Below are 12,825 nucleotides of genomic sequence, written 5' to 3' on the forward strand. Positions count from 1 at the left end.
TGAGGAGAAAGGGATTGGTTGGTGCCCATAACTTATTGATAATGACATTACCAAATGATATTATATGACACAATATTGGGGAAATGATATTTAAATTGCCCTGAAGAAGTTGGTTATTTGTAGTGTTGCCTAAAATGCGTCAACAAGTTTTAATGGCACGTTCTGCAATGCACGGAGGATCTGTATTTGTTATCCACTGATTTTATGGAGACCTAGGGCTAGATGTAGGTAATTCTATTTTACCACTTCAAAAATACCGAATTTTACCGATTCGGTATTTAAGAAGTGGTAAAATAGAAGGGGGCACATGTAGGTATTTCAAAATCGGTAAATACCGAATCTGTAAGATTCGGTACTTACCGATTCGGTAAATACAGAATCGGTATCCCCCATTGATTCCTATGGGCCTTGAAGCCCATAGGATTCAATGGTGAATACCGAATCAGTATTTATCGATTCGGTAAATTCCGATTTTTGCAAGGGTGCAGGGGGTGTCACTTTGACACTCTCTGGCACCCCAATTCCGGACTTGTGTGCCATGTGGCACACAGACATGCCCTAAGGGCATGTCTGTGTGTCACATTGCACAGGTGTGCATGCACAGATGTGCATGCACACCTGGATTCGGTATTTTACCACCCAATTGGATTGGGTGGTAAAATACCGAATCTGAAAGGCCTGCGGCACTCAAAGATGTGCTACCGACATGTGCTTTTATAGAATCAGTATTTTTACCGAGTCTGTATTTACCGATTCGGTAATTTTACTGAATCTGTAAATACAGATTCGGTAAAATACCGATTCTGTAAAGCATGCTCCTACATTAGAAAACCCTAATACCGGTCGGAAACGGCCGAAATCGGCCGTTTCCAACCGGTATTAGGGCTCCTACATCGGGCCCTAAGTGACATAAAATATAGATGTGTTGGTTTTTTAAGACTAATTGTATTGTCTCAGATGATCTAACTATATATATATATATATATATATATATATATATATATATATATATATATTTTAATTGTGACTATGCATATGAAATTTTAAATGTGAAAAAATTGTAATGCTTACATGAAAAAATTAAAGCCATATATATTTTTCTAAATCTTCAGTGGTATGTGGTTGTGTTAGATCAGGTGTTTGCACAGTCTGAGTACTGATGTGAGTAGGGTACCTAGGGGAATTACATTCTTTTTGGACAATAGAATGAGTGCCATTGGGAGAAAGTGGATCTAAATATTACACAAGATATGTTTTGCTCCATGAAAGGGGAAGGGCGTAGACTTATTTTAAATCTCTATTTCATAAACAAGTCTTTTTTTTTTTTTTTTTAAAACAGCAATTCAGAATGACTTCTCTAGACCTCCCAAACTGGATGGTCTTATGAGACCTTTAACAAGAGTACTTTTGTTTGCTGAATACTTCACAGGTGGCTTGAGACTTGTATGAAGAGATGCAGTAAAGCTTTGGTCTTGGGCTATGAGCAAGAACATTTGCTTAACACAAACAACATCGAGGAGAGTGCAGTACAATGGAAGATGCTCTGAGTAGACTTGTTGCTTCTGATCACAGTGGGCAAGCGAGTGAATATATTCAATGACCTATTGAAGGTGGCTTATAATTGATTGCCTTGAGACAAGTGTCAAGGATACTTGAGCGCTATAAGTCTACTCTAGACTGCCCCATACCTATCCACCAGTACCAGTGATTTCTATGGAAGATCAGAGCAGAGAATGTAGATGTAATTTTTAATATTGCCAGGATAGGGCAATAATAATTTGGCATTCCAGTCTATTGGCACTGGGTGTGCACCCTCTGTGGCAGTTACAAATCAGGGAGAATCTTCTCTCACCGAAAGGAGGGTGCAGGTGGTTCTTCTTTTTGCAAACTTTTAAACCTGCTTCAAGCTTGTGGAACTATGTGGCAATTATATGTCCATGTAAAGTCATATGTTCATCTATTGCAAATGAAAACTGACTGTTCTTTACTATAAAAGATGAAGGGACCATGGCAAAATTAGCAGTGTGTTGCCCATGTTGCACCAGTACTTTTCCCCTACAAGTACACTGCAATGTATTAACTAATGTGTAATCTTGCTAATGTGAAATGTCCAGGCATTGGTACTGTACTCCACAAGGGTACAGAACCAATTTAACGGTTAAAGAACGATGAAAATGTCACAGAGGTGGACCAAGATCACATTCCTTTTTATTGACTTGAAGATACCTTCAGTCTGATTTATGGTTTCTCCTCTTCCCCACTTATGAAGGTTTATGTGGCAATGTCCTCCATCCTGTTGTACTCGGCATTGCCTGTATGTCCGATTTATGCCCCATCCACTCCTACTCACCGTCATAATCTGGGAAGCATATACTGAGATGAACCTTCTTGATCTTGACCTCGAAGAGATCTTTCTTATTGAGGAAGAGGACGATGGAGGTGGCGATAAAGAACTTGTGGTTGCAGATGCTATTGAAGAGGTGGAGGGATTCATGCATGCGATTCTATGAAAAATAGAGCACAATGTTAAAGCCTGCTGCTTACCCAGAGTCCATGAAGGCTGATAATTTTAGTGACCAACTCCCAATGACCCTGCACAGCCTGCTTTAATATGCATCTTCGAAATGGCTACTGCAATGTCAACATAAAGATTTCTAAACCATTCTATGCACCACTCTCCCCCTGTTTTGCATCTGAACCAGTGATCTTCATTGTTTATTCAGCCGTCTGACATTATACTAGTTAAAACCCTGGAGGAGTATCTAAATTCACCCCTGGCCCTTAGACGGTATAAAAGTCAGCAGTGAATTTAGATGCTCCTCCAGGGTTTTAAGTTGTATAGACTATGCAGTTTTCCTACTAAACAAAATGTGTTGCATACATATATAAATACATACATAACTGCACGGCTTCCTTGTACCGTTTTGGAACTCCAGAATTACAGTAACAATCATTCCACTCGCTGCACTCATTGGAAGTAAACGCGGCCTCTTTTCTTTTATAACTCAATGACAATGTATTCATTGGTCTCTTTCTATACTCTCTTTTCACCTCTAGAAATCCTTTTTTTTATGTTTGACATGTTATGTTTAATTGTGTTGGTTTATGGTATGTCGAGTGTTTAAGGATGTCTAAGAAGCAACTCCTCACTTTAGACTGCGGAGACCTGTCTGATAAGCTCAGAAAGGAAATGCCCTCAGTTTTTCAACTCAAGTTGGTTTCTGCATCTCACTCAAATAAAGCAATTTGTAGAGTTGTTGGGCACAAAGTCTTTTCACAAAAAAAGCTCTGGAGCTTTCTCGTCTAGCTTAAAGCAAACAATCAGGGGCTTTTCACAAACGTCAGATACTCTTTAGTGCTGAGAATATACAGAAAAGCCCCATATGCAAAACCATAGTGAACACTGTAGGCGACAGGACATTTTGCCTTCTGTGTGATTGGTTGCAGGAGAACCGAGGATGCCTGAGATCGTTGGAGCGTGTGCTTGGTTTCATATTTCGAGAACAGCAGAGCACAAAGGCTTGGCACAGACTGGAATCTGAATGAAGGCCCACCAGAGGAAGATTACAGGCACCAGACTGGACAAGCTGAATATTGCTCAGTTGAAACATCGTGGAACTTGGGTGGCCATGATGGGTGAGTGCGTGTTTCGTGGTCACTCTTTGGTAATATGCTGGCTGTCTCGCTGGAAGGTTGAGTTTGTTCCGAGCGTGTGCTTGGGGAACATTTCATTAGCCTGAAGTGAAAAGTACTTCCAGTTTTTATAGGCATGTTTAAGGTCGTGAGATTTTGAGCAGATGCGTTGCTCAGCTCATGGGTGCTCGGTGGCTGGGCCAGCATTTGTAGATTCCTGTCAGTAAACACACCTAGATACACTGGAAGTACTTTTCACTTCAGGCTATTAAAAAGTTCCCCAAGCACACGCTCGGAACAAACTTAACCTTCCAGGATGCACTCCATCGGATACTACTATGATTGAGGAGCTCATTCGCTATTTAGTTTAACTCAGAGCCCAGACGTTTAAACGGGTAATGAATCGAAGAGAAGAATTTTGAGAAGGAGGATAAATCAAATTGCCCTGATGATTTCCCTATAAGGGATGAAAACCATTGGCTGGGTCTGTTTTAAGTGTGATGGAATTGGATACTTAATAAAAAGAACTTTATGGAAAAAGACACCAATGTCTGGAAATAATTGAAAAATGAAATACGGAAATTAATTGAAAACAAAAGTGATTACAGATGCATGCACTTTGAATTGAAAAGTTCGATGTGAACAATGAAATTAGGTTGCCCTCCTAATAACGTGAAAACATTTACCAAGGATTACGTTTTATGGGCAGTCAGAACTCCAGGAGTGGGCATAAGAGAACTGTAAGAACTCCAGGAGTGGGCATAAGAGAATTGTAATATTCGGATATTTGCTCGGTGCTGTCCAGAAACACCCCTGCTGGCTGCCTCCCTCAAGCTGGAATAACCATGAAATGAGACTGTAGGAGGAGCCGCTTTTGGATATATGTAGACAGATGTCTGGAAATGCAGGCATGATCAGAAGATACAAATAAAAAAAGAAGGTGGGATCAAATCACAAATATGAAATTGAATTATGAGACGCCACCTGGGTTCACAACTATTTCTGATTCAGATCAGGTTGGACTGAAAACTAAAATCAGCCAGGCAAAAATGTGCACACCAGCCCCACACTGCAGGAGCCCGTACCAAGAATGAGGCTACAGGAGCATGGTTGAATCATGCAAGCCAATCTTCCTCCGAACTCCGCTCACTAGCCTGCAGCCCGATGGGATAATGCCAGAGTGGCATAAGGGCCATTCCTTCCTGAATTCAGAAAAGTATAGGACATGATGCCGAGACATTCAAATAATGTATTGCCAACCACATCTGGGAGGTTTTCAGTGACGGGGGAGGGAAAGGTAATCCATCCAGCAGGTGAAACAAACAACAGCAAGACAGACCCTGTGAAGTTTAATGTATGCGTACTCTCTACTGCATGTCATATTGGTATACTACAAGTCTACATGTATGTACTGCGGGTTTAGTAGATTTGTAAAGTGCAAACATAGCAAAGGAAATCTATACAATAGAGTAGTACAGTGGAATTAGTTTGAGGTAATGTCTTGGTCAAGGTGCTGGAGAGCAAGAGCTCCCTGATGGACGGGGAAGGAGCAGAAGATAGATCCAGAGGGATCTATGAATCGGCGGGAAGAGAGGCATGTTACGTTGATGGAGTAATTGAGAATATATAACTCTCTTAGAATTATTCCTTCTCAAGATGCATGTGATCCCTTGCATGCACCCAGGGATTTCTGTGTGCCTCACATGATATTCCTCTTTTACTCTTAGATACGGTAGGTGATGTGTGATGTGTACACAAGAGGGTTTTACTGCATTCCCACCCAAGTGGAGATCAGCAACCTATACTCTTAACAGAGTGCAGATGGCTATTAGTGTAATTGAAAAGCATTTAATGGTGGCCATCATTCAATCTTCTGCCCATAATGAGATTTAGAGCAACTATATTTAACTTTAAACTGCCTCCTCTTTGCCCTACATGCATCTGCTTTGGGAATGGGCGCAGTCAACCCTGATGCTTTCCCACGATACTCACTTGCGTGATTGGGTACATGTTCATTTGCTTATGAACCATTGCAGTTGGCCTCCAGCTCTCTCCAGCACAAGTTGTGGGACTTCCATTTATTCAATCTCATTGTATATTTCGTAGGCCCTAGTGATCCATTCATACCCTTTACAAGCATTCACATGCTAGTGAAAACTGAAAATCTTGGTGCAGCTCATAGTCATTCACCCTTGACCAGGGGTCTTCAAACTGGGGGGCGGACCCCGCATGGGGGAGCCTCAAGTGATCCCAGATGGGCGCCAATTCTGGCCAAAAGAAGCATTATGCTGATAACAGTGCTTTGTTTTAAGTGAGCGGCAGTAAATTGCTCTGCAATGGGTCATCACTAACATCTTTTATCATTTATTTCTTATCTGGGAGTATGTGTCAAAAGGGAAGGGAATCCAAATGTTCTTATAACCCCCATTTCTAATATCCACACTGTGGATACTTTTACACGTTAGTACGGTCTGCCTGACTAGAATAGTATGTTTGGCAATCATGTATTTAATTGCATTTTTAAAACTGTGTGAGAACTCCACTGAAATATTTAAATAGGTCTAGACATATTTAAACATTGCCAATTTAATATAATAATTGTGAAAAATTTTAAGGGGGGCCCAATGATTTATTTATTTTTCCACTGGCTGGCGTGCCATTAAAAAGTTTGAAGACCACTGTTCTAGACACATTTTGTCACCAAGTCACCCTTCCATCTCCAATATCTCACACCACAACCTCCCATCCCCAGCTCCCTTTAAGAAACCCGCTCAAACAAGCCTGAACATCCCAGTGGTGACGTCACAGGTGAAGCCCTCAGACCGAGCCTTCATCACATTCGACCTGCAGACACTCTCTAACACACAAGGGCGAACACTACATAAATGGGGTCCAGACCGGCTGTAACCCACACAGTTAACGTACTGAGACCTCACTGTGGGGTTAAGGACACATCTCCCCTCCAGAATCTCAAACCCTCTCAAGGCGGCACCTAAGAAGAGACGCCATACGCACCACTTCCTCGTCCTCCACCAGCACCATGTCGTAGGCGCTCAGAGCCCCGCAGAAGATGATGCAGGTGACGCCTTCGAAGCAGTGAATCCACTTCTTGCGCTCCGACCTCTGACCTCCCACATCGAACATCCTGCAGAAAAAGTACACAGAGAGTGAGCGCGCTGGCCTGTGTCATGCTTTTGTCCTGAGAGTAGACCTGTTGAGGTCAGACTTTCCTTCTAATACATAGTGCATTCTCCGGAGTCAGCGTTTCACGTTGTTGCTTACACTTTTACAGGGCTTTATGTGGGCCGGGTCGCACTGGCAGTTTTTAGGTCTTGGCTAGCGTAGGCTGCGCATGTGCAGTCTCGCTGGCGAGATCTTGTGTCTCCAGAGTAGCGAGGCTTGAACCCGCCCCTCTTCTCCATTGGCTGGCTGCCTAAACGGCGGCCAGCCATTGGAGAAGAGGGTTCTGGGATGTCATTTTTGGTAGCTACGCCCTGTCCGTTTTGGATGGAGGGGCGTGTTTTTTTCATTTCTTTCTCTCCTCGAAAAACACGCCCCCCAGTCTGCAAAGGACAGGGCTTGGCTTCCAAAAATGACGCACCTCCTCTACCCCACCCCTCTTCTCACCTCTTAACTGGTTTGTGCGCGCCCATGTCAAGCCGATGGCCGTCTACCAGCCTGAACCGAGTAGTTGAGCGGCTGTGGGAAAATACTGTCCTCCAACATCTTCATGACCTTCCATTTAAGGGGTTTGCAGCGGCTTAATGATTTTGTTAAGAGTTTCCCAGCGGGCCCGGCCGGGACCCAGGCGGCAGCCCAGATAGTTTAAAAGCTGCAAAGCGACCAGCCTGAGGCACAAGCGGTGCTCTGGGCTCGCTGGGGATGTGTTAACCAGCAGCACAGCAGTACACGTGGAAGCCATGATAGTCGCGTTGCAACCCCCTGGACAGCTCCAGAGACCGCAGCCCTAACTCTAGTCAAAAATCCACTCCTCCATGCCCCCTTCCAGTTCTAGGTTCACTTCAACTTCACAGTGATCAAACATGTTGCGCGCTCCTCTGCCCCAGGCTTGCAATTGGTCCACACAAAAGACACGTTGGTCTGATTGGGCCAGTGTTGTTCTTTTGCCCTCTCCAATGAGCACATAGTATTATGATTAGAGTGCATCGTTTCAATTGAAGGGTGAATCTATTTGAAGCTAGACCGCAACTCTTTTTTTTATCGTGAATCCGGTTTAGCAGCCACGTTAGGTCAAGTGCAGAAACATTTGGGTATAATAATCGGAGGAAAAGGATCAGCGCTAGGGTGCCCTTGCCGTATCATGAGCACAGAGACCTTTGATCTAACGCGAACACATTATTTAATACTAACCAACAAGTTATCATGCAACACTGATCTTAGGCCTAAACTACTGCAGCCTTGAATGTTATGTAATGTAACTGGTCCTTTTATAAAGTGCTCTTACACCTTTAGGTACAGCTATATAAAAACGCATTAAATAAATAAATGTCACTTGTCAAGGGGCCCTGGGGAGGAGAAGCGAGCAGCTGCACCTTCCAGTCACTGTGAGCCGTGGCTTTGTCTCTTGTGTCTCTTCTGGGTGTATGGAGACCTGATTAGGGTGGGGGGCGGTCCTGTTACTCTGACAAAGGTGATGAAGGTTGTGGGGGTCACAATAGATTCATCACTTTGCACCCTGTGGACAGGTATGGAGAAGGTCCAGTTTGACCATCAAAAAGTTAGAGTTCAAATATAATAGTAGGTCATGGGGAGGGCCACTGGAATTATGCGATCCTGTGTTTGCTGCTTCTGCTTTATTTTGCATAATTATCCCTCATCTGGCGCATAATCTGTACATAAATTGTTTCTAACTCAAAAGGATCAAAGCTTACTGAAAACTGTGGCTGTGTGTGTGGCTGTGGTTGTGGGTGTGGGTGTGGGTGTGGCTGTGTGTGTGTGTATGTGGCTGTGTGTGTGGCTCTGTGTGTGTGTGTGGCTCTCTGTATGTTTGTGTGTGTGTGTGTGGCTTTCTGTATGTGTGTGTATGGCTGTGTGAGTGTGGCTCGCTGTATGTGGGTGTGTGTGTGGCTGTGTGTGGGAGAGACAGCAGTGTGAGAGAGACAGCAGTGGGAGTGTTCTAGGGAGAGCATGGTGTGTGGGAGAGCATGGTCTGTGTGCATTTGTGAGTGATTAAGCGTTTGGCATTGTAAATGACAATGCCATTTATTTATCTGTTTTCAAAACCAACACATAAATAAAAAATGTGTAATTTACAATGCCATTAGCTCTAACTTTTGCGAAGGCGAGACCATTGCATTTTAAATGCTTGTTTTAAGGAGGCCTCGAAACTGGTCCCTATAGGGCTCTGTTTTGTGCCCTGCCTCAGGCGGTCCGTTTTTTTCCGGCCTGCAGTGACAGCAGGCACATGGATGTGCGCTGCTAACACTGCACACTGCTCACTTCTCACTAGTGGAGTAGTTACTGCGTGAAGTCATGCCAGGGGAGCGTTGTAGGGAAAGGGAAATCCTTTAAAGAGAGTCATTTTCTCTCTGGATTTCCCTTTTTCTGTTTTAAACTCAGGAGCAGCAACATTGTCGTGGTATCACCAGGGCTTTAAGTGGAAGCTTTTTCAATATTATATACAAGCCTTAGTTGCTGCTTATTATTCATATGCAACTAACACCCATTGACAAAGCCAATAGTCCTGACTTGTTGTATATATGATGTTACTTCTTGTACCCTATATCTGGATGCAATGACAGAAACAGCAATATACAAGTCTGGCGTCCCACAATATGGTAAGCACAGATTTTAAGCTTATGTGTTAAGCCACACCCTTAATTACATTGGCCATGCTCCTTTGAGAGACCCCCCAGTTTTTTATCCCACTTAATACCCTGCACTTTTCCCTTTCATGGTTCTTTCCCTGAAAAGCCCTGCACCAAACATCAACAAGACCTATCAATATCTGCCATTTGTAACGCACTCGACAAACCCTCAGAGGTGCGCAAAAGCAAGGCCTTGTTCACCTTTGTGTTCCTTAGTGTAAGTCATACACGTTTAAGAAAAGAAATGAGTACTGAAGTCATGAGAGATCATCAGAAATAAACACTTGTGACTCATAGGGGCTGAAGAAGGCAGTCATGCCGTAAGAGCAGGAGTTTGTGCTCATCTCCTAAGAGATGACCAGGAACGTGGTCTCATGTCTCAAGACATGCAGGAGACGGCGCTGACGGCATGGGAGAGTGTCATGATTGGGTGCTTCTTGCCATGCGATGCATGGTTGTATGCACTTACCATTTTGTAGCAGCAGCATTATAACATCAAAGCATCTTGGTGCACCAACACTTTAACTGGCCTAGTCCACTGTAAAGTACCTGCAACGCCCTACTTCTCCCCCACTACGTTTACCCATCCCACTTAGGGTGAAAAGTGCTCCGCAAACAAATGATGGACGTGGGTCCCTTGCTCACTTTGCCACTGGATTCAAGCTAGCCTGGCTGATAAAGGGTATTACCCAGAAACCGGTCCCAGGATGCGTATTTCCGGTTCAGGGAAGACATGGCTTGGCAGTTCGGGCTGGGCTGTTCCCATGAGGCACAGGGTCAAGACTGATTTGCATATAGCTGGGTCTGAACTGAAGTGGCGAAGTGAGCTAAAGAATGATGATAGATTCAACCCAGATCTGTGGCTGGGGGAGAGTGTCTGAAAAGTTGGATATGCAATCATCCATTGATTCATAACTACCCAACTTCTTGTGGACTTTCTGAAAGCTGACCTAGGATGCATTCCACCCATTGCTTACCTTTGGCTTTGTGATTTATAACCTACTATTGCTTGCTTTCTATTTACTGGCTTTATTTGTTTTAGGCTGTCAACTTTGTCTTTGCCCCTCTTGTGGAGATTAGCCAGTTTACTGTTTTCTTCCAGATTCCTTGCTTTCTGTTAACAGGCCTTTACACTTTGTTCTTATCTTGTCACATTTCCTGTGCATTCAAAGCCAAAGGTCAAATGGTAGGCTCTTTCTTCTGAGGGAGCCTGGTGTTTATTTAATTTGTCGACTTCAAAGTGAGAAGATGTATCTGACAATCTGGAGTGTGAAAGAAAAGGCTTGTTTCTAGCACACAACAAAATATTAATGCCTGTAAATGAACTGTGCAAATATTTCAGAATTAGGAAACCGCAAATAAAGCAAACTGTTTTGCAATTCTGAAGTGCGGTGGAAACCATTATTTTAATATGATCAAAACAAATCAACACACTAGGAGATGCCATTTTCACACATTATTGTTTGTGCGCTGCATAGTTTTATCAGTAAAACTGTATGTCTCTACAAATGCAATGGTCATTTCAATTGAAAATGTGTTGTCCCTAATGGCAGTGCACTACCACACGATGCATATGCCACCCTATTCTATGACACTCTAAACGACTCTATGCCAGTTGACGACCTGACACTCTACGCCACCCCACTCTCCGTCACTCCATGACTCTCCACTCTATGCCACTCCACTCTATTCCATTCAACGCCACTCCATTCTATGACACTTTACTCCAGTCTATGCTGTGCCACTCCACTCTCCTCTACTATACTTTACTCCACTCTATTCCCCTCTAAGCTATGGCCCTCCACTCTATGCCCTTCCACTCTACACCCCTCCACTCTACTACACTTTACAATGCTCTATTCCACTCTACAACACTTTACTCCACACTACTCTATCCTCTCCACTCTATGCATCGCCACTCTACGACATTCTACGATACCCTACTACACTACACTCTATTCCACTCTACTCCAATACACTGTACCCCCCTCCACTTTTCTCCGCTCCCCTCTACAAAACTGCATGCCACTGTACACCACTCTATTCTACTCCACTCTATCACACTTTACTCAACTCTACGCTACGCCACTCCATTCTATGACACTCCACTTTGTGACACTCCACTACAATCCAGTCTATTCCACTCCACAACACTCTATAATATGATACTTTACTCCACTATACCCTAAGCCACTCCACTCCACGTCACTCCACTCTATGCCAGTCCACTCTATGCCAGTCCACAACACTCTACACCACTCTAGTCCACCCTACACTAGTCTACTCCACTCCACTCTACGACACTTTACTTAACTTTACAACACTTTACTCCACTGAACTCCACTCTACGTCACTCCACTCTATGGCACTCCACTCTACGACACTCCATCCTGTCTCACTCTACCCTGCCCCACTGCACTGTACACCGCTGCACTCTATAATAATTATAACAATAATTACATTTGTAAAGCGCCTGGTTACACTGAACCAGTGTGTCCCCGCGCTGAGGTAACCGCTAAAAAGAGAGCAGCATCCACAGTGACCTGGTAACAAAACAAATTAAACCGCAGGAAACAAATAGGTCTACAGCACTCTACTTTACTATACTCTACTCCACAACACTCTGACACTTTATGCTACTTCACTCTATGCCCATCAACTCTGACACTCCACTCTACGACCCTTGGTAGACAGGTCAGCCTTAAGGTGTTCTTCCCCCCCAACATTTTGCCTTCCTTCTCCATTTTTCTGATTTCGTTTTTGCTGGCCTTAGAACTCTGCACACTTTACCATGGCTAACCAAAACATGGTACACCCAGTTAGCATATTTAATTTACTTCTAAGACCCTAATAAATTGGCACTACAGGTGGCAAGGACCTGTAAATTAAATACTATTAGTAGGCCTGCAGCACTGATTCTGCCACCCACTTAAGTAGCATTTTAAACATGTCTCAGGCCTGCATTTGTAGCCTGTGTGTGTGCAGTGTCCGGGTCCGGCAGAACCAGATATCCACAAACTTTCGACCTGGAAAAATAAAGCTTTTGCCAGGCCCAAACCTTCCTTTTTATTAATACATATAAGAAACTCCTAGGGTAGGTCGTGGACAGCCCAGAGGGCAGGTTGCAATATATTTAAAAAGTAGGACCTGTACTTTTAAGTTTTTCACTTCTACAAGGCCTATGTCTCCCATAGGATAAGTCTGGTGTTGCCTTATAAAATGTAATAAGTTTAATTTCCAAATGGGAAGAGATAAGCAGTTAATGTTTGGTGCCCCAGCAACAACAAAAACTAATCCTAACTTATGGTGAAGTCTATTTTTAATTAGAATTCTGAAAATGCCGCTTTTAGAAAGTTCAAAAGAT

At 43.5% G+C, this 12,825-nt stretch overlaps 1 protein-coding gene across 2 annotated transcripts in view; it reads right to left on the bottom strand.

Moving 5' to 3' along the window:
• Positions 1 to 12,825, bottom strand: part of GNAT2 (G protein subunit alpha transducin 2) — a 222,106-nt gene that overhangs the window by 3,430 nt on the left and 205,851 nt on the right. For both annotated transcript variants that reach the window (XM_086923569.1, XM_086923568.1), the window contains exons 6-7: positions 6,649 to 6,778; positions 2,351 to 2,504 (exon numbers count right to left, since the gene is read on the bottom strand). In XM_086923569.1, coding sequence (XP_086779695.1) covers positions 2,351 to 2,504; positions 6,649 to 6,778 — 284 coding nt within the window. The remainder of the gene's footprint in view (positions 1 to 2,350; positions 2,505 to 6,648; positions 6,779 to 12,825) is intronic.

The sequence above is a fragment of the Lissotriton vulgaris genome, chromosome 5 (assembly GCF_964263255.1).
Source record: "Lissotriton vulgaris chromosome 5, aLisVul1.2, whole genome shotgun sequence".
NCBI classification, from domain to species: Eukaryota; Metazoa; Chordata; class Amphibia; order Caudata; family Salamandridae; genus Lissotriton; species Lissotriton vulgaris.